We start from the raw sequence: 21,958 nt of genomic DNA on the forward strand, positions 1-21,958 counted from the left end.
ATTTGGAGCCACACACAAAATTAAAGTGAAATGTTCCCTTTATTTTTATATATATATATATATATATATATATATATATATATATATATATATATATATATATATATATATATATATATATATATATATTTAGGATTACTCCAAATTATTGCAGACATTATTATTTTCATGTCATTTAATATAATTTATCAAAAGTTTAATAATGCTGATGAACAAATATAGAGAGTTTTACTTATGCACCATACATACCGGCCCACTCTGGTAAAGTCCTGGACTACTGTGACTTCATATAATGTGCTTGGATTTGATCTAGCTGGCTGAAAATTTGAGGCCAGAGCCTGGCTCAGAGCCAAAGCATAATGACTTAAATGGGTTCATTAAAGCATTTATGACTTTTAAAAGAGACTTGTAATAAGCTGATGGGGGCTCTGATAGTAAGGTTTGCTTTTTTACCGGCAGACTCAAAGAAAACGCCTAGTCAGGGGGCTTTTATTTTGAAAGCTCACACCTCGAATATCCGGTTTAGCTTCGAGAACTGTTCGGGAAATTAAGGGAAAACCTCCCCGACTACTGTACCACTGCAGCATGTTCATGTAGGCTGTTATCTGAAAACTCGCCTCAGAGGACCGAGTGAACCTAACAATCGATGACTTTAACCTGAAGTGCTCACAACGCCTCTAGTTTAAGGTAAACCTCATTACATTTGAAACTCCGCCGGCACACAACACCATGTATCCCAAAACATCGAAACTTTAACGAACTTATGTGGACTATGCTAGCGAGAGTCCACATAAGCTAAGCACAGGCCACTGCGAAACATCCAGTCAGTGAGTGAAGATGGTTTTTGGCCAACGTGTCCGTCACAGGAGGAGTGGTTAGACTGTAAAAGGTGTAATTTCGCGGACCTAGTTATCTTTTGTTTACTCCTCCAACAAGCTAGCTGATAATAGCTTAACGCCATTGAGTAGAACTGTCAGAGCGGTTGCGACAAAACCAGCAAAACAAGAAAGTGTGAAAATAAGAATTTATCTGGTCGGTAACGTGAAATCGTTTCAGGAAATCCTTGACTTGATTTAGTGTTAGGTTTTAGCAGTGGGTGAAATTGCAACTCGGAGATACCCCCAACGTGTGGTCGTCTTATGGAGGAACAATAGATGGCCTTAGAAGTTAACAGCAGAAAGACGTTCAAGTTTTTAACCGGATTATTACACACACCTACTTCTAAATAAAATACTTGTTACTGGGGCAGTTTAAAAAAAGTAGAGTAACTTCGAAAGTGAAATGATTTAATTAACCCATAAAGTAGTGTCATAGCATAAAATACTCTGTTTATTAGTTTGATCTATTAAAACAAATAATCTGATAGAGTGAATTGATGTACTGGAGAAATTACCTGTTCAAAAACTGTTTTTATGCATCTACAGATTCGATTAAATTAAGTTCTGTGCTAATGGATGAGCAGGAAGGATCTCCTGTAGCAGTCTGTACTACATCAGTTCTGAAGAAGCTCCTGACTTGAGATGAGGAATCTTGAGGGTGTCTTTTATTTTCTTGATTTTATGAATAATCCTCCTTCAGAGGTTCTACTGTCATCCCCACCAGAACAGAACCAGCCTCCTTTATCAGATTGTTTAGCCTTTTTAAGTCAGTGGTTCTGATGCTGACCCAGCACAAGACGGCAGAAAAGATTACACTCTTTAAAGATCAAGTCATCACAGTTATCCATACAAGTTACAACGCAGTGTGTAGTTCTTTATTCAGGTTTCAATGACATAATCAAAATAAACTATGCCTAATTAAGTAATGAGTTTTGAAAGAACACTCCCCAGTCAAGATTCATAGACTTTCCATTACAAACAGGAAAACACAAAAAACTTAGTTGTGTTTTTAAATACCACATATCTTGCATTAAATCCTTTGCATCTGATCTATAGGTTGTAAAAGGAGGCAGTTCAAGGGCCTTCTTTATATTGTAAAAAAAATAAATAAATAAAACTTCCTTCTAATAAAAAAGCAACATTTTTGAAAATAGCTACCAACTCCAAATACTTTATTCATGTAAACTGCTGTTTGATGTATGTTCTGCTTAATTGATTCTAATGAACCATTGTTGTTTTTTTTGTTTTGTTTTGTTTTGTTTTTTGCATGTCCAACTTGTCAGAAATAAATGATTTGTCTTTAGCTTTCTAGGCGACTCCATTAAGCTGTCACAGCTCTTAAAGACAAATAAAAACTTAAATCCTGATGCTACATAAAGATATTTTATCTTTACGTACATAAAGATATCTACATAAAGCTATTTTACTGTCATGTATTTCAAGTTGTCCTGTAAAATTATCTACAGAGGAAGTAGCTACAAATAACAAAAAATAGTAATTAGTTGTGATTGAAATCCTGGTGTGTTTTTAATACAGAACAATACATTAAAATCTACTTTAAAAGATCAAAAAGTAAAATTAATAAATCCCTTATTTGTCTTTACAATTTCCCCATATTACGCAGCACCTTTCATCTGTGTGTTTTGTCTTTAAGGGTTTGTGTTGCAGTCTATACTTCGAGCTACAGTGCTCTCTCGCAGCCTTTAAACATAACCTCTCATCTTGTTTCCTACACTCAGCCAGACATAATACATCTCCTCTACTGATAGACTCTCTGTTCCTTCATGAGAAACCCCAACAGAACAATACCTGGTGTGTATTATCACCCTGCAGGTACTGTTGACTTTGGATCAAGGCTGAAGTTGGGAATGTTTTGAGAACTCTCATTCTGGTCTTTGGAGAGTTAGTGATGCAGCGCGAACAGCTGTAAATTGATCTTCCACTAGAATAATTCAAATCGGACTGAAATGTGTTTGATTTTTTTGCTGAAATCGTATTGGGTCAATATCAGTATCGACCAGTGCTGAAACCTGCAATTTCAGTATCGTACCGGAACTGAAAAAAGTTGTATCACTTCTAATTTAAAGTAATATTTCAATTGTGCCAACACATTTCCTCTTACTGGAAATAAAATAATATTTTGGAGTCCTGATATTCAGGGTAAAGATGAGGGTGATGGCACAGAGACCCTCCAAACTCACACTTGAGGCCCACCTCAAATTTGTTGGTTGAAAGACCAACAATCTCACTCTTGCTAGGGTTACGGAGAACTTGTACCATTTCCAAAAGTCTGTAGCGGTATGAAAAGATTCAAAGTTAAAAAGAGAAGAATATAAAACAGCTTGGATGAGGTAGAGCGGCTGTAAGTTGAGCTGAAAAACAATTGTAGGTTTCCCAGTAATGCTGTGGAAAATGCCAGAACACTGATGGGTGCACAGTTCACGGCCCATGGCTTTGTTTGCCTTTTTACTTCATCGAAGTAGCTTGACATGGAAGCGACTCTTTTGTGTACTTTGATATCACAGTAACTACTTTTTTCAGGGGGAGTTAGACCAGGATGTCGCTACCGTATCAACAGTTTGCTCAGCTTCGTATGCAGAGCTGATGGCGTTCCCTAATGTCACACACGGAGTGACACGTCGTCAGCTGTTATCTGCCTAATTTGTTTAGCATGTTTGGGGAGGATATGAATCACATCACAATCATTTTTTCTTTTGGGTATAAGTTGCTCATTTAGAATCAGAATGGTTTGATGTAAGATAGTTAGTTACTTTCTGTGGATTTGGATTAACAAGTAACCCAAAATCTAAGGGCTTAATTTAGCTGAATGAAGAGGAGCGACTGTTCTTTTATGCTTTCCTGTCTGCCTGGAACGTGTGCTGCTGCTTCTTCTTCCTCGTGCTCGTCCAATCACGAGCCACGGTTCGAGCCGTTGCCCTGCATTCGACACACGCCGCCCCGCCCCCCCCCTCCAGCTCCATGTCTCTGTCACCAAACCTTTCTCCCTTTCTTTCTCCTCTTGTGTTTGCTGGTTGGTGCTTGCTCTCCCTCTGCTGCTTAATGTTGTGATTAAAAAAAAAGAGGATTGAATAGACAAAAAAGAAGCCTAGAGGGGATTTTTTTTTTTTTTTTAGCTCCTAATCAGAGCATGTGGAAGATGGAAAAGCAGCCCGGTGCTTTGAACAGAAACCCTCATGTGAGTCAGACAACCTTTTTTTTTTTCTTTTTTTTTTACCCTTGCATGGTTCCTTTTTTATTTTTATTTTTTTATGCTGCGGTTCTTTTTTAAGCCTCTTCACTCTCACTTTTACCCATTTTGCCTGTTCGTATCTGTGGTGTGTACGTCTGCTTCGGCTGCTGTGTCATCTCTTGCTTCCTGCATGCATCCCTGCCCCCATGTCACACCGTCGGCTGCTGATGTTGTCTTGTGATGCTCGAGTGGAAGCCGCTGCATTTCTGAGTCTCATTCAGGTCGATCAGGCAACGTGTGACACCTATTCTGTGAATTTGATCAGCCCACATGGCACAGATGTGCCAACATTTTGTTTTTCTTTCTTTTTTTTTTATTTAGCATTGCAACATGTAACACCTAGCTTGTTGGTAGAGATAGACCTGAACTAATTTCAAGTTCTAAGATGCCAGTCTAACTGGTTTTGATGGGGACTGGGGTTGAAGATGATTCTCGACTGGTTCCAAAAAAAAAGCACACACGGGCATTTATTTTCCACAACCAGGAAGCCACGGCGAGTTACTTTTATTTCAGAGGTGTGCCGAGTTGTCTTGTTAGCACAGCATAAATATTTCTTAGTAGTAGCAAGTGTAAAATCTGTTTTATGCAACAGTCTGTCAGTATTTATAGATGGCACTGCAAACTGATGTTACACATCATTTCACACGGTATTTACAAACACCAGCTGGTAAAGCTTTCAAACGCTTAGATTGTGTCAGAATGAGTACCAAACCGCGTTCATGTATGAAAACGAAACCACGTCGGTCAGGGTTAACAAGGCGACCGGCAATATTGCCATAAAGATAAGAGAACATGAGCCTTTTTCCTGCCATGGCTGACTTCACATCCACGTTGGAAGCTCAGGTTTTTTTTCCCTTTTTCTTTTGATCTTCAAATCTTAAACTAAACGATGCACAAAAGTAGAATTTGTTTTAAAGCAGTAGATTTAGATCTAGCTAATGTGTGATTTTACTAAAGCAGTTGCTTTAGTGATCTGATACTTTATGCACACAGGTGGGGGGGGGGAAATAAAACGTACTTGTGAGTTCGACTTGTCCGTCCGGTTGTTCAGCTGCAACAAAAAAGCAGGCGAACCGGGTGGGTGGAAGATTTTAGTAACAATCCCTATGTTGACAGGCGAGTACAGCGACTTCTGAACTCTCCAAGGATCAAGAATGAAAACAGTTCTTCATGTTTCAAAGTAAAAAATGATGTCGTCACCGTGACTTCAAACAGAGCGGCGAAGATGCCCCAAAGAGACTGCTACGTTATTCACATAACGACCCCAATGAGAACGACAGCTGAAATTGCTTCAAGAATTTAGATGTTGCAATTGTTTTGTGTGCAGAAACTCCAGACATGAATAATTTCGCCCAGGGGAGTTGGTTAATTGACTTTTGTGGTGTTGAAATTTCCTCAGTCAGGATTTCTGGTGACAGAGCTGCTCTTTAAATCAGCAGAGCTTTTTGGCAAGGCACATTTTAATCTAATTAAATCAAAAAGTTGTTTATTTAGGTGGCTTTTACATATTTATATAAGCTGGTTTTAAAACGGTCAAGGAACGTAACTTATGTGTAAATATGATTTGCCGTATATTAGGGATTCCCTAATATATTGTAAAATATATTCTGTGTTGAACTGCTTGGGGAGCACTAAATATGAGCTTATAATGAACATGTACTGATAGATATTTGCTTATGACTTTTCTTTAAAGCAGCAGGAAATAATTTAGGAGGCTGTTGATTGGTTCTGATAAAGTTGATAATTTAAAGTCATCTTTGAAATATTAATTCTTACTTATGCCTTACTGTTTCAATTATCTGAACTAACCAGTTTGTAATCCTGTACCTAAACCATGACATACAAAGTTATGAATGGATTTTCATTTATGGGACAGTGTACAACGTACATTATTAACCACTGATGGAGAGATGGACTGTACCAGGTTATAGCTTCAAATACTACTTGCCACCTGTAGTCGCAACACAAACAATCACAGGAAATGGTTTGTGTTGCACTCTGTTTCCATTTATTCTGGTTCGAATGTGGGATGCACCAATTTGAAAATTTGGGCCCATATTAAAACCGCTGCTTTGGCTGATAAGCAGCATTAAATACAGGGCTGCAACTAACAAATATTATTCTATTCTGATGATTAAGCAGATAAAACAATTGGCACATTTTTCAGATTTACCATTTAAGCCTTTGTATATAATTTTAGATATACCTTAAAAGATGTTCCTTTTTTAATGAAATAAACATTTTATGGCTTAAAATGCAGTAGCAGATCATGTATGGCAATGGATGCATCTGCATCTAAAAAAAACCTTCTAATATTAAAATGTGAAAAGCTCAGCTTTTTCTGCTTGACTTAGCTTCAGTACAGTGTAGGACTTACGTTTTGATTAACCAATTAATAATTGGACAACAAAAGATGCTTTTTAAAATTATTACAGAATTTGAACCGGATGAATCTAATACTATGCCACTTTTGGAGTACAACATATTTACAAAGATTATTTTCTTTCTTAAATGCAAAATATATATATATATTTACAGTTTTGGCTTAATTAGTGCTTTGAGGATGTTATTCTGTCAGCAAACGGCCTTATTTTTGAGTCTGATACTCCAGTTAATGCTAAATTTATTTCTAAATTAGTTGATGATTATTTCAATAATCAGTTAATCACAATTAATTGTTTCAGTCCAAAATCGGAATTGGTCGGTCAGACTTTTTAAAGATTGGTAATCGGCCAAAAAACTGCAATCGATGCACCCCTAGCAAAAACAGAAAATATTTTGAGTCTTCTATCGACGCAGGTGTGAAACGTTCCCATGGGCAATAGGAAATAGGAAAACTCTGCTTTATCCAAAAGCACAAAGAGATTTGCGTGCTTATGTTGCTAGGTGAGTGAGTTTTGCTAAGAACCGGTTCTTTGTGTTTTGACTACTGAAGCCTCAGGTAATGCCCTGAAAAGTAGAGCTGGATTTCCAACAGGATCAAATGCCAAATCTGAAGGCCCTGTTCATTGAAGAACTCAGGGCTGGACGATAACCAACTTATCTCTCGTGACCACTACGAGGTTCTTAAGAACACTTTTTTTTTTTCAGCAGCATAACGCAAACGTTACCGTTTTTGATTTTTTTTTTTTTTTTTTTGCTTCTTTAAATTGTTGTCATACACAGAATCTAAAGAATGCGTCAGTGGGAGCATCAAACCTATTGAAAGAGATGTTGAATGACGTGGCTTTCTGGCTGTGGAGGAACAAACCGGTTAATAACTGGTTTTTTGGACACACAAGAGTCATGGACCGGCTCTGAGACCAGCTCTGAGACCGGCTCTGAAACCAGTCAGGGATTAACGCAAATGACAACAGTGGGAGAAAAATCTCACCCACTTACCTTTAAAAAAACGCAAAAAGTAATGATGATATAAAAAAAAAACATTGCAACCATTTCATTTGATGTTTAGCACTGGCTTACCACTGCTTCAACATGTTAAATCCTGAAAAGACTTCTGAGTCGGATCAGTGATAAAAAAAATAATCTAAAATTCCTTAAAGTTTGCTTACCCAGTTAAGTGGCAATGCATTATTAGATAAATATGATACACATGAGCATTGAAAATTAGCCATGACTATAAGTCCTAAATAATATATATGACAAGTTAAACCTATTTATTTGAAGGTTGTCCCTATCAAATCAATCAATCAGCCCCTGTTTTTTCTGAATGGTTTGCGATTATGTTTTGCTCAGAGACGAACTGATCTGGCTTTTCCTGGCCGCTACCAATTTCTGGTTTTCTTTTGACTCTGACCTCCTGATTCTGATTTATTATTTATTGTTTTTTAAAGACTTTCAACAAAAAGTTAGAGAAGGACATTTTGCTTTTTTTTTTTTAATTCATTTATTTATTGGATAGACGAGAGGGATTTAAATCCAGGAATTATTAGATTATCCTCAAAGTATATGCTCATCAGCTGTACTGGATTTTTATTAAACTGTGACAAGTGTATTATTTTTGGTTGATCTGCTTAAATGGTTCTTTTGTTTCCGTCCATTGATTGAGTAGCAAAAAAAAAAAAAAGGATTTTTTGGTATTTGACTGGGACTTTCAGAAAATACTGGCCAATTTTCTTACCTCTGGCTGATTAATTGGTAGATTTCTAACATTGTTGCTTCTTATCGTCAGTGTAACACTGAAAAAGCTGCTCAAACACTAAAGAAAGTTGAAAGTTTCAAAGTTTAAACTAGTCTCACAATTTACTCTTATAAGGTGTCAGAATATCCTGGTGTTAGTCTGCTGTCAGCCTGTGTACACTAGCATTATATGTAAGTGTCCTTTATTGAATAAAATGAGTTTGACACACCTGTTCAAATAAATGAACTTATTCATGTGACTGAGCACGAAAGTTTGCCACACCTGCATTCATGACTCGTTCAGAACGTTAGCTGTTAATGCATGCTAACAGGTTCTCCCAGCCAGTCCACATTCAAGATTCACCTGTCAAGATTTGAAGTTATAAATATATATATATACTAGCTGTCAAAAACACTCAATATCTCTGAAATAGAATAAAATAATGTGTATATATTTTTATTTAGTGAAGTTGAGGCTTGATCAGACGATAAAGCTTGTAGGCATGTTTCCTGTATGTGTCAATTGCTCTTATAGTGGAGTTTTGTTGTATTTTCATGCTTCAGTCTCTGAATACATGGAAGGCTCAGGTGAGTATGACCCTGTGTTGGACTTTGGAAGGTCTACAATGATTAACCTGCTTTAGCAGAAATCTTAACCTGGAGGACCATCACCTAATCTTCTGGGCTTTGTCTCCTAGGAGCTGTACTATCTGAGAATGCAAAGAACCAAAGAGAAGATGGACCGTGAAAAGACTGAAGAAAACCTGTACCAGGTAGGATGCTTCTGCTTAACTGGATGAAAGGAGTTGGCTCGTTGTGACAAGTTCAAAAGTATCCCTTGTATTTTATACATTTTTTTTACAGATTATATTTTCAAACTATATTCCTTTATGTTTATATTAAAAACATAAAGGAATATAGTGTGTGAAAGAGACATTTCAAAACATACAATTTTGTTATGTTGTAGTTTACCTAGAAGATTATTAACAGTCATAAATTACAAAAAATAGTGAATTGAAATAGTCTTTTTTTGTTTTTAGCTCATTTGTATTGTTTCCAAAGTGGTGGTGGAAAAGATTAAAAACCTACCTTGAAAGTGCTTGAATTTTACTGTGTGAAAAATACAAGAACCCTGTAAGTCTGAACTTACGTTTTTTCTGCAGAACAAGAGGAGACTGAAAGTGTGTGTGGCAACATGCAACAGAGCCGACTACTCCAAGTTAGCTCCCATCATGTTTGGGCTCAAATCCCACCCTGAAGAGTTTGAACTGGAAGTCGTGGTGCTTGGTTCCCACCTCATCGACGATTACGGGTGAGAACCCGGAGCGACTTTCCATCCGTTCTTCATCGTCGTCGAGTTTTTAACGTTCTCCACCGTCTCCCTAGAAACACGTTCCGTATGATTGAGCAGGATGACTTCGACATTGGCTCCAAACTCCACACCATAGTGCGAGGGGAAGACGAAGCGGCCATGGTGGAGAGCGTCGGGCTGGCCCTGGTGAAGCTCCCCGACGTCTTGCAGAGGCTAAGCCCCGACATCCTGATCGTCCACGGCGACCGTTTCGACGCTCTCGCTCTAGCAACTGCTGCCGCACTGATGAATATTCGGATACTTCATTTGGAGGGAGGCGAGGTAAGAGGACGCTGTATCTTCTGATTTAATGTGAACTTTGTCGTGTTTGTTCTGAAAATTAAAAACGACGTGTTTTCTTTTCCATCTCCTTCAACCCCTCAACAGGTTAGCGGCACTATCGACGACTCAATCCGCCACGCGATCAGTAAGCTGGCGCATTATCATGCCTGCTGCACGCGCATGGCAGAGCAGCACCTCATCGCCATGTGTGAGGACCACTCGCGCATCCTGCTGGCCGGATGCCCCTCATACGACAAGCTGTTGTCGACTTATCACCGGGACGACTACATGGATATCATCAAAAGCTGGCTAGGTGTGCACAGATTAACTTGGTCCAATCAAATAATGTTAAGTTTCTATATTTTTTTTATGCTTAAATGTTTTTTTTAACATGTTGAAGCCCTCTTGTTATTGCATAGATTTTTTTTTATATGTAAGGCTACATAATTTTCTCAAAAGAACTCCTGCCCCTCCTAACAGGCAGCTTTCCATTTTTGTTCAATTCAGAAATATATTAATTTTCCCAAAAGGAAATTAAATGACTAAATGTCATAACTCATTCGATCTCCAGTAGCAGTCAGTTTTGCAACAAATCCAAAGACGCCTCTGACTGAAGACTTTTAATCTATGACAGGACTCATGTCTTCCATGACATGTTAACAGACCAGTATCCAAGCAGAACCATGACGCCTTCTGTAGTTGGCAAACTCAGCTAGTCGACCTCATTTGCTTTTGCCGCTCCTCTTTAAATCCGTCTGGTCGTATAGTTAGAAAGCTGGCTAAAGTGATGTTGGATTTGGGGATATAATCCTTGCCCATTATGATCTATGAATCTGTGGATTTTAATTAAGCAAAATAAATCCAAATTCTACATGTTTGTAAAAAAAAAAGCTAATGCTAACTGTTTCCAAGAACAAGTTGTTTCTGCTTTGGGGATACAGTTGGCTACAATCAGAGACAATAAGCTGCCTTTGAAAAGTCTTTCCTGAAGGAGAACAATCAGAGCTGAGTGGAACAGCAGTCTGCAGAGTCAGGTTAGCATAATGCTAGTTACAAAGGATTCTGCAGGTGTGGCTGAAGTAGTCAAAACAGAAATTCAAGGAGATCAAACAGTTTTACTATAACATAAAAGAAAAAACATAAGAAACGTGGCGAAGCATGTTCTTTATTGTGGGAGTTAGTCTGCTCTCCCAAACCAGGATAAGGATCAAGAGCGTCGGACTATGTTTGTCATACTTTAACAAGACGCTAAAGGCATACGGCTCAAAGCAAACACGCAGGCAGGCCCAATTAAAGCCATAAAACCAGATAAAGTTAAACTCTTCGCAATACATTTTATAGAAGCAGTTATAAAGTTGAGGGTATAAAGCTAAGATTGAGATTCGTCAAAGTAGAACAAAAACCCTGTTTGTCAGATTACCTCGCAGGTTTATGTTTTCACATTAAAAAAATATATATTGTGCAGGATTGAGGTCGCTTCAGTTTACAGAAGAAATCAGGTGTTTTCTGATGGTTTTGCAGGTGATAAGGTGAAGGAAAATGACTACATAGTGGCGCTGCAGCACCCCGTCACCACTGACATCCAGCACTCCATTAAAATCTATGGACTGATGCTGGACGCACTCATCTCCTTCAACAAGAGGACGCTCATCCTCTTCCCTAATATCGACGCCGGTTAGTTACCCATGTCTTACCATGAATTATATATTAGAATATATTCAAAAAGTTGATTTATTGTAAGCATTTAATACGTTAAATGAAACGCACATTTAGATTGATTAATCATGCAGGGATGTATATTTCAAATGTTTTGTTAATTTAATGACTTTTTTTTACCATAAATAAAAATGCACAATGAATTTTTTTTGGAAAATTAGAATATTGCATGAAATCAATGAAAAATTATGTTTTACTTACTTAATAGGTATGTTAAGGTAGGCTACACTGCAAAAACATTTAATGTTACTAAGTATTTTTGGTCTAGTTTCGATGGCAAACATCTCAATAGACTTGAAATAAGACAAAACTAACTTACAAGTAACTTTTCAGCATGATATTCGAGTTTGTTTTAAATTATAGATGAAAAAATATTTGTTTTATTTGTGGAACAACTTCGTGTTCCACAAGCATCTTTAGTAATGACCTTTCCTTGCTTCCTCTCCATATGCGTGTTGTCAATTGATTGTGATGTCTTAATTAATATTCAAATTTAGTTCAAAAGTGAATTTTGGATTATCAGAGTTAAGCTTGAGAATGTTGAACTTGGAATAAGTTTGACATTTTAAAGCAAATTTCTGAAATATATTCTAATTTTCTGAGATGCGCACCAGTTTGTTTGTTGAACCCAAATGATGCGTTTAGATTCATCCGTAAATGCAGCTAGTTGACTGGAAACGTGGCACTGTGACTGAAACAAATCCGTCTCACCCAAACAGGAAGTAAGGAGATGGTGCGCGTCATGCGAAAGAAGGGCATCGAGCAGCACCCCAACTTTCGGGCAGTGAAGCACATTCCCTTTGAGCAGTTCATCCAGCTCCTGTCGCACGCCGGCTGCATGATCGGAAACAGCAGCTGCGGCGTGCGGGAGGCCGGGGCCTTCGGCACGCCGGTCATCAACCTGGGAACAAGGCAAACAGGCAGAGAAACGGGTAGGTTTCACTAGCTTCAGCTAGCTGTTGCCATGGTGACACCTTTAAGAATGCATTTGTTGCACAAAAGTTGTTTTTTTTTTTTTTTCTTACAGAATAATTAAACAGTTAAAATTGTTAGAGGAAAATGATCCCAAGTTGCTACTTATGAAATGTCAGAATTATTTTGCTCTACAGCCAGAATGTATGTAAACATCTTTATATAATGAAAAGTAAGGTAAAACGAGTTGTAGCATTAATATAATCATTTTAATAACATTTAATGTAATAAAAACAATATCGTATAGTAATTACTTGCTATTAATATTTTTGAACCAAAAACAATCTGCTAATAAATTCTGGCACAGGACACCGATACTCAACTGCTGCTGCATTGTTGTTGGTGCTAAAATGTAGATTTTTATTTATTTATTTATTTTTTTTGTATAGCTTTGTTTAAAAAGTTGAGGGGAAAATATATTATTTTTTAAGGGCTGTCACAAAAGCCAAAAGATCCCATTTATTTCAAAGTGCTTAAGTAGGTTTACTGAGAATTTACACCAGTGTATCCTATTTATATATCTGATAAATATACTCTCCACTGGAATATGTTTTGGAGTTCAGGAGGTTTTTAACGCCTGAATGATTCATGAGGTCACATTAAGTGATTTTAAAAAAACTAAAGTTTGATGATAGTTAAGATATGGACAAAATAAAGAATGAAAAAGGAGCCAGATTATAATAGATTATAGTAATAATCTTTTATATTTAATAGATTATAAGACAGTCTGGCTCTTTGGAAGCAGAACGTTAAAACATGAGTCGAGACTTTCACACAGTGCCACAAGGTTCCAACACACCCATGTTTTCCACATTATGTAACACATTAGCAAATGCTTTTTCCACGTTTGTCAACCTGGCAAAGGCTTGATGTTGACGCGTAGTTATTTTTTTGAGAGAACACCTCACTCACAAAGAATCAAGTTACATTTCCTTATTTTACTAATCAACCCCCTCCATGTTTTGTCTGTCTAAGCATTACGTTATCTTTAAAACCGCAACAACATTTCTGTCTTTCAGGTGAAAATGTTTTACATGTCAGAGATGCTGACACCCATAACAAGATCTACCACGCTTTGGAGCTCCAGTTTGGGAAGCGATATCCAGGGTAGGTACTTCCTGAGTTTCCCACCGGATTGTTGAGGCTCCACTTGACTGTATTTTGGGACCTTTCTGCACTTTAAAAACAAAATTTGATTCCAGTTTTAAGTTAAAATACATTGATTAAGTAAGCTGGAATCCAATAAAATATTTTTAAAATTTGGATTTAACTTGACTGACTAAGCAAATGGCACATCTTTTTACAGGGAAACACCATGATAGCCTTACAGTTTACCACAGTTAAGAAACTCTAGTGTGATCTTCGCTAGAGGGGGTTGAAAATTAAGTTCACTGATTCTTTGAAAGTAAAAATTTGATCCAGTTTAGCAACTTGTAAAGAAATTTGTCTTTGAAACAATTATTACAGTCCCTGTGTGTCATTTACAAAATGACACACATAAACATGTGCATTTGTAACTACAGCTTGTAGTTAACCAAGTGATTTGATCAAAAAAGTACGTTTTTAAGAAACATAATGACACTAACGTTTATTTACAGCTCTAAAATCTACGGTGATGGCAATGCGGTGCCCCGGATTCTGAAGTTTCTGAGTAGCATCGACCTGGATGAGCCGCTCCAGAAGACCTTCTGCTTTCCTCCTGTGAAAGACACCATCTCCCAGGACATCGATCACATCCTGGAAACACAGAGCGCTCTGGCTGTCGACCTGGGCGGCACCAACCTGAGGGTGGCCATCGTCTGCATGCAGGTTAGGGCTAAGAGACGGTTACCTAAAGAGACTGATATTGCTCACAAATCTAATCGGAAAGTTCATTTATTTCAGTAATTTAATGCAAAAAGTCATGAGAATAACTGCTGCTGTTCAGAGTGCTATAGCAAAGCATGTTCCTGGAAAGTTGCGTGGAAGGAAAAACTGTGGTGGGAAAAGACTGCACCTGTATTATTGTTTTCACGCAGTTGTTTTTCCAGTTTTATTAATATGATGATTTTTTTAAAGGTAGAGCTTGAACTTTATGGAGAGAAAAAATTTGTGAACTGAAATCTGCAATATGAACTGAAAGTTTTGTCATCATATTTTATGGTACTATAGTGAAAAATGATTGGAACTCTTTATAACATATTTTTAAGGCTTTGAACAAACAATATGAACAGTTTTGGGGGGTTTTAAACAGTATTAATAGAAATTTTGAAACAAGGTTAAATGAAATTTTTTATTATAAGAAATTTATTACGATAAATGATAAATGATTTCCACAACATGTAGATTTATTACCTTTCTGAATCTTTGACTGTATATTGTGAAAATGAAATAATTTCCATTGTTTCTCGTTTCTCTCTTTGTCCAGGGCAACATAGTAAAGAAATACACAGAGCCTAATCCGAAGACCTTTGAGGACAGGATGCATTTGATATTAAAGATGTGCAAAGATGCAGTGCAAGATGGTGCGCGCCTCAACTGCAGGATCCTAGGCGTTGGTATGGAAACATGTGCAGCTGCTCCCCCTGCTGGACTGAAAACAGCTGTCAAGCTGAGCTACAGGACTCTCAAACTTTTTTTTTCTCCACACATTAGGAATTTCTACCGGCGGCCGAGTGAACCCGCAGGAAGGCATCGTCCTTCACTCCACCAAGCTGATCCAGGAGTGGTCTTCAGTGGACCTGAGGACCCCCATCTCGGACGCCCTGGGCCTGCCCGTCTGGGTCGACAACGATGGCAACTGCGCTGCGCTGGCCGAGAGGAAGTTTGGCCACGGCAGGGGGGTGGACAACTTCGTCACCGTCATCACAGGAACAGGTGAGAAAGCGAGTATCGTATAAAATCACACCTTCATTTGTATGTCACATTTACTACTAACCCAACGTTAAAATTGAGAATTGTCACTAACACTGTAAAAACACAAAATCTTACCGAGTAGTTTCTAATGCAAATATCTCAGTACTGTTGAAATGAGACTGAACTGACTCACAAGTAACTTTTCAACAAAATATAGCTGAAAAGTTTTGAAAATTATTCACTTAAAATTATGTTTTAAATCAATGATATTGATTTTCAAAGAATACTAGTTCCACTGGCAGATTTTTTTCATTTAAAACTTGGGAGAAAATGTCTTGTTAATAGTGAGATAATCTGTGAATGAAACTAGTACTTTGTTTTAGGGATGTGCCGATCAGGTTTTTTCCTCCCGATACCGATCACCCATGAGGGCCGATACACCGATACCGATCACATAATTATTATTATCATAAACACTACTGGTTACATTATGTGGAAAAAGGAACCATGAATTCACCTTAATTTAGACAAAAACTTGTTTTTAATAACTTTTTCCAAGAAGAAAACTAAACAAAACAGGCTTTGTGCAAATTGTACTGGTATCAATAATACTATCTTTAACAGACTGATAACATATGAAGGCTCTGAAGAGGCTAAATAATACAAAGAGCCAAAATAAAACCTCTCAACATTGCCACAAAATTCAAGTATAAAACTTAACATTCAAAGGCAAAAACAGGTTCCATTACAATAAACAATCCAGAGTTACTGAATGAAAACTTCCTGATAGCATGGCGGCTAGCTGATTACTGCTAGCTCTGATTGGCTGTTTCTGACTGAGCGGAGTAATTATGCAGATCAGGGAGGAGATCGATTTTTTTTCAGAGATTATCTGTCTCATGTTAGGACAGCGAAAGTTTTAATACATATGTAAAATTATTTTTTTTTAAGTTAGATGCTGCAGCTTTAAGCAGGTTCGGTGTGAGAGTCACTACCAGGTGGAGCAGAAGCGAAGCTCCGTCTGTCAAATATTACTACCTGTAGCAGCGGTTCAACAGGAGAGCAGAACCAGCGTCTTACATCGCAGCACGAAGACAAATAATTTTGCGGGTTATTTGTTTAGCTTTCTGACCGTCATGCTAATCCGGGTGAGTGTTTGTAGCTGTGCGCTGCTTTACCTGCTGTCTGATCCTCCATATGTCTTTTTTACTGCAGTGAGCCTCGATGTAGCCAAACTCCGTCCAGTATCTCATTGTTTTTATGTCGTATTAGCTTCGTTGTGTTGATGCATTTTGACCTGCTTCAATTTTCCGCCGCAACACGCAAACTTCCCCATTCACTCAGTGTGTTATAGTTACACATCGCTTAGGATTTGTTGCTGCGCGTTTGCGCAGTGTGAAGGAAAGAGGAGACCAGCTGGACAGGCAGGTTGGAAATGAGATGATCGGTATCGGTAAAAGAGACAATGATCGCCGATCACCGATCATGCATTTTTTCACGAAAATCGGCCCGATCGTGATCGGTGACCGATCGATCGGCACACCTCTACTTTGTTTTAATGTGTATGAAGGAATTATTTAATTTAGACAAGCAGCTATATCTTGCTGAAAAGCTGCTTGTAGGTGAGTTTTGTCTTATTTCAAGTCTACTAAGATATTTGCACTACAAACTAGACAAAAATACTTTGTAAGATTTTGTGTTTTTTGCTGTTAACTGAGCATAATTGACCAAAGTTGCTTCAAGAAACCTTATTAGAAGTGAGGCAGATGTTTATTTCTACATGTAACGACTTGATTTTTTATTTTTTTCCTAAGATTTAAAATAAAATAAAAAAAACTGAAAATGCATATAGTTGTGTTGCATTTATGAAATCTTTTCAAGATTTTATTTGTTTATTTATTTATTTTCACCAAGTTTAACAATTAAAACCATGATCTCTAATTCATCACTTTAATTGTTGTATCAGGTGCACTAATAGCTTAAAAAACATATTTTGCCTTCGTAGGTATTGGAGGAGGTATCATCCATAACTCCGAGCTGGTCCATGGCAGCACCTTCTGCGCCGCTGAGCTGGGTCACATCAAGGTTTCTCTGGACGGCCCAGAGTGTTCCTGCGGCAGCCAGGGCTGCATCGAAGCCTTCGCGTCCGGAATGGCCCTGCAGAGGGAGGCCAAGCGACTGCACGACGGTGAGCTCCGTCTTCTCTGCTATTTCATTTTCTTTTTGACAGCGCTGTTCAAAAGTCGTGACCTGTTGGGGCTTCCTTTCTCCAGAGGAGCTGCTGAAGATGGATGGGATGGATGTGAAGCTTGCAGAGCCGATCACCGCCGCCCACCTCATCAGCGCGGCCAGGAAAGGCAATTCCAAGGCCAACGCTGTCCTGCACAAAGGTTGGAGCACAGACGCCGACACGCAATCAAATATGCAGAATTTTGATTTAAACTGTAAAAAATAAAAAAGCCAATATTGACAAAGAACTAGCCATCAAGACATCTGAAATCGTTTTTAAGCTTCTTATTTTAGAAATAAAGTAAGACGCTGAATATAAACACATCAGAGCACTATAATGATCGGAGTTATAACCATTGAAGTGATCAAAATGATAGAGAAAAACATTTCACTGTTTTATTTAATATTTCAGTTATCAAAGAACTTCAGGTCGTGATCTAATGAGCCATTCGTGATAATTTAGACTTTTAAATACATTAAAATGATTCATCCCCTTTAACCGAGTTGTTGAAAAGTAAATAAAAAGCATTCACTGAAGCTCAATATTACATAACGTAGCTAAACATATCTTATAAAATGATTACATTCACTCTTTGAAAATATACTAGTGACTAGTGGGATTTTTTTTTTTTTTTTTAATGTGCAAAAATTACCCCGAGCTTTCAGCAGGTGGTATTTTTTCTGCACAAAGCTCTGCCCTTTGAGGATACAAAGCTGTTTGGTCTGGCTGTAATTGATAGACTGTACATAAATACCGATTAACTTTTCACTACACTGCTATACATTACAATGTCACCAGGTGACAGAACCTTTCCAAGACATGAATTGATGATTAGAACAAATTGTGGATGTGCCACAACTTTCTCCAGCTGAACAGAAACAAAACTGAAGTTATCATCTTTAGACGTAAAGAGGAACGACTCAGAGTCCTCACTCATCTTCAGTTGTTAGCTAGAAACAAGTGAAGACAAAGTGATGGTCCCATACCTGAACGTTCAGAGACACATAAAGACAGTTACAAAATCAGCCTTCTACCACCTGAGGAACATTTCCAGGATTGAAGGACTAATGTCCCAGCAAGATCTAGAGAAACTCGTCTTTGTGTTTGTCTTTAGACACATTGATCACTGCAGCAGTGTATTCACAAGTCTGCCTAAAAAAATCAATCAGCTGACCCAGAACGCTGCTGCTTTCTTACTTACAACACACAAACTCTGCGTTTTGGTCGTAAACTCTGGTCACTTGTTTTTTTTGTTGTTGTTTTTTTTCACTTGCGAATAGCTTTGGTCATTTTCCCATCAGTGAAGGTTTATTTTTGCTTTGAATTAAGAAGAAGGCTGAAAAATTAGAAGAAAAATCTAAACCGTGTTTGTGTCTTTTTCCTGTCGCAGCGTCCCTGGCGCTAGGCGTAGGGATCGTCAACATCCTCCACATAGTCAACCCGTCGCTGGTGATTTTGTCCGGAGTCCTGGCGTCTTACTACCAGGCCCCGGTGCAGCAGGTCATGTTGGAGAGAGCGCTGTTCTCCGCCCAGAGCATCAAGGTCGTCAAGTCCGACCTGGAAGAACCGGCCCTGCTCGGCGCTGCTAGCATGGTGTTGGACTACGCTACGAGGAGGACGTACTGAGAGAACCGGAAACACACTTGGAAGATGTTTTACCAGAATATATCGAGTAAACCTTGATAAAAGGAGGAAGGGCTTGTAGTGAAGACTTGAATCTTGTATTGCAATGAATCCTTATCCTAATTTAAACAGTTTTTGGGAGAACAACCCTATAAGTCGATTGCTTGTTTACAGACATTAATAACTGTAGTTTGAAAGTGGGGGAGGGCTGGTGAGGTAATTAACTAGTTTATTGCACTATATTCCGTTTTTTTCTAGCTAAATTATTCTGGGGGGGGTTTTTTTATCTTTGTTGTCATTTGCCATCTAAGCTGTGAAGCATTTTCCAGTTGCCTTTGTTTTGGTGAATTTAGGCAAACCTAATACTACATGTACCACAAAGTTTCTCCCTATGTCGTCTGCTAACATCACCAGCATGACGATGGCTAAACTGATACCACTATGGTTCAGATTATAAGCCATTTTAAGCCGTTTATTTAATTTTATTTTCAACAGATCTGTACTAGTTCTTGGCTCCATCAGTCCAAACAAAGATGCTCCGGAGCTACCGAATCTTTTTAAGTCTTTAGGCCAAATTTCTGTGTGCAATATGTCGGTGGCAATCTTACTGTTGTAGCGAATGTGTCTAATGTGTGGAAATTGGTGAAGGGGAACAACAGAGAAAAGGACACGTCTGCTAACCATTACTTAAGAGGGTGTTGTTTTCTAAAGAATGAAAATATTCACTAAGCTTTTAAATGTGCATATTTATATATTGACTTTTTCCCAATATGCTCAGATTTATGCTCTCCCATCACAGGATCTTGTGATCTTTTCCAAACCCGAATAGCGCCCTTGAAATAATCTCCAGACGTTCCCACGTTAAAGAGCTGCAATTCCCAAAATATTCCCTCATTTTGGAGGCAGTTTGCTTCAGCTAGTCGTCTTTGCTGGAAGTCCAAACTCAGTGAATCTCTTTTACCTGTTTTCTGGATATTCAATCTTGACTTTAGTCTTGTTTTGACAAAGTGGACCTTATTTCTTTCACTGCAGTGAAAAACTGTTTGTTCTGATCAAATTTTTAACATCATTTCATTGTGTTTGAATGTTTCTGGTGCTATTTGGGCCGCAAAATAAAAGTACGTATATGCGTTTTGGGTGGGAGAAGAAAATGCTAGTATGTTCTAAACTGACATGCAAGTGGTGGGAAGTAGGCAGAGTACAGTTCCTTACAGTAAAGCAAAGCTTTAATGAAGCTCTTAAGCTTTGGGGGGGTCATTTTTATTTTTTATCAAAACCCAGATGTGACCAAAGTGTTGAGACATTCTGCTGTGTGTTCTAAATCCATTAAACCGGCTTACTTTGTCAGGTTTCTGTATATCATTTATTATTCTCGTCTTCCAGGGGCGTGGGGGGGGGTACCAGCTATTGTTGTATTTAATGTTATGAATTTTATTTTTACTGCACATCACATGAGGCTGTACTGACAGAAAACCTTGCAGCTGCTACAGGCTGGTGAGATGGATGTATAGAATGTGTTTTCTACATTACCTCTGACCTTATGAAGACATTTGGAGGATGCCTTTTGAAGTTGAATAATGAGGTTTGTATGTACTTCTACACGTTGTGTTGTACATTATGTGCCGTATAAAATATATTTCTAGAAGCTTAATGATTTTGTTGGTCCAATTAATAAAACATTTTGGATATTAAAAGAGTCTGTGTTCAATTATGTCTCCCGTCAGAAGGCGGAGTCCCTCAAGGATCAGTTTTGGAACCACTTTTGTTCATCCTTCATGTCGTTAATAATATAAATTAAAACTTGTTTCCTGCATCATTTGTGAAACTTTTTTCCATTTGCACACTTTCTGGCCCACCTTTGTGATTTTAAGGCTCTCTCAGATTACTCGCATGTTGTAAAACCCAGCCTTTTTTTTCCTCCTAGCTGCATACTTCAACAGCCAGGCGAATGTTTGCTTGTCACCTGAGATCTCAAGAGACTATTGGAGTTAATTATTAAACAGTGGAGCACAATCCCTTAGCAGGACACAACTGTTTTTGTTGCAAGGACGGTGTTACAATGCCAGCTTGTGCGCTACAGAAGGAAAGGATAAAGCTCAAAATGGATACTTTGTGATTTCGTAAAGGCAAACCTATAATTTGCTGGGTTCAGATTGAAGTAGTGCTATGTCTCTTACCCAGAAATGGTAAAAAAGTAAATAAAAAAGTATCCCTCTGATGTGGCAACTGTCCAATCAAAATCTTACCAAGTATGTGTTGTCTAGTTTCTAGTGCTAATATCTTGATAAACTTTAAAATAAGGTGAAACTAATTACAAGCAGCTTTTTAGCAAAATATAGGAGCTTGTTTTAAGTAATTTCTTATGTATTTTTTTAAATACTAATTCCTATGGCAGAATATTTCACTTATAGCAGGACATTTTTTTTCCTAAAAGTGAAATAATCTGCCATTGGAACTAGTACTTTTTTAAAAAATCAATGCAAAAGAAGGTATGTGAGGAGCAGAGAAACATACATCTGAATCTTATTTTGTCACTTTTCAACCCAAAATCAATGAATTTTACAAGGATTTTATGTGACGATTTTAAAGGGATAGAGAGAGGAAGCATAATTTACCCCCCCCCCTTACAAAAAACAGTTATTTCCATTTTTTTCTTTCTGTGCTCAATACTTTTATCCACCATGAACGTTTCTCCCTGATTG

The 21,958-nt window shown here is 37.9% G+C and overlaps 1 protein-coding gene across 2 annotated transcripts; it reads left to right on the forward strand.

The window, feature by feature from the left end:
- The first annotated feature begins 519 nt into the window (after positions 1–519).
- On the forward strand, positions 520–20,950 carry gne (glucosamine (UDP-N-acetyl)-2-epimerase/N-acetylmannosamine kinase). Of its 2 annotated transcripts, none has more exons than XM_014970339.2 (14): positions 520–687; positions 8,946–9,020; positions 9,411–9,559; positions 9,634–9,880; positions 9,986–10,193; positions 11,402–11,554; positions 12,316–12,528; positions 13,588–13,675; positions 14,167–14,377; positions 14,976–15,105; positions 15,203–15,424; positions 17,409–17,591; positions 17,677–17,793; positions 19,024–20,950. In XM_014970339.2, the coding sequence occupies exons 2-14, from the start codon at positions 8,964–8,966 to the stop codon at positions 19,257–19,259; spliced, it is 2,214 nt and encodes a 737-aa protein (XP_014825825.1). In that variant the 5' UTR covers positions 520–687; positions 8,946–8,963; the 3' UTR covers positions 19,260–20,950. The 2 variants fall into 2 exon arrangements, with proteins under 2 accessions (XP_014825825.1, XP_014825823.1); XM_014970337.2 differs by lacking the exon at positions 520–687 and adding an exon at positions 3,875–4,074.
- The last annotated feature ends 1,008 nt before the right edge of the window (positions 20,951–21,958 follow it).

This window comes from Poecilia mexicana, unplaced genomic scaffold (assembly GCF_051168715.1).
Source record: "Poecilia mexicana isolate PSO_F unplaced genomic scaffold, ASM5116871v1 scaffold_2, whole genome shotgun sequence".
NCBI lineage: Eukaryota > Metazoa > Chordata > Actinopteri > Cyprinodontiformes > Poeciliidae > Poecilia > Poecilia mexicana.

Coding starts and splice junctions, on each gene's coding strand:
- gne (XM_014970337.2), top strand. CDS start 4,027: ATGTGGAAGATGGAAAAGCAGCCCGGTGCTTTGAACAGAAACCCTCAT. Junction 4,075..8,945: donor CTTTGAACAGAAACCCTCAT/GTGAGTCAGACA, acceptor TTTGTCTCCTAG/GAGCTGTACTATCTGAGAAT. Junction 12,529..13,587: donor GCAAACAGGCAGAGAAACGG/GTAGGTTTCACT, acceptor TCTGTCTTTCAG/GTGAAAATGTTTTACATGTC.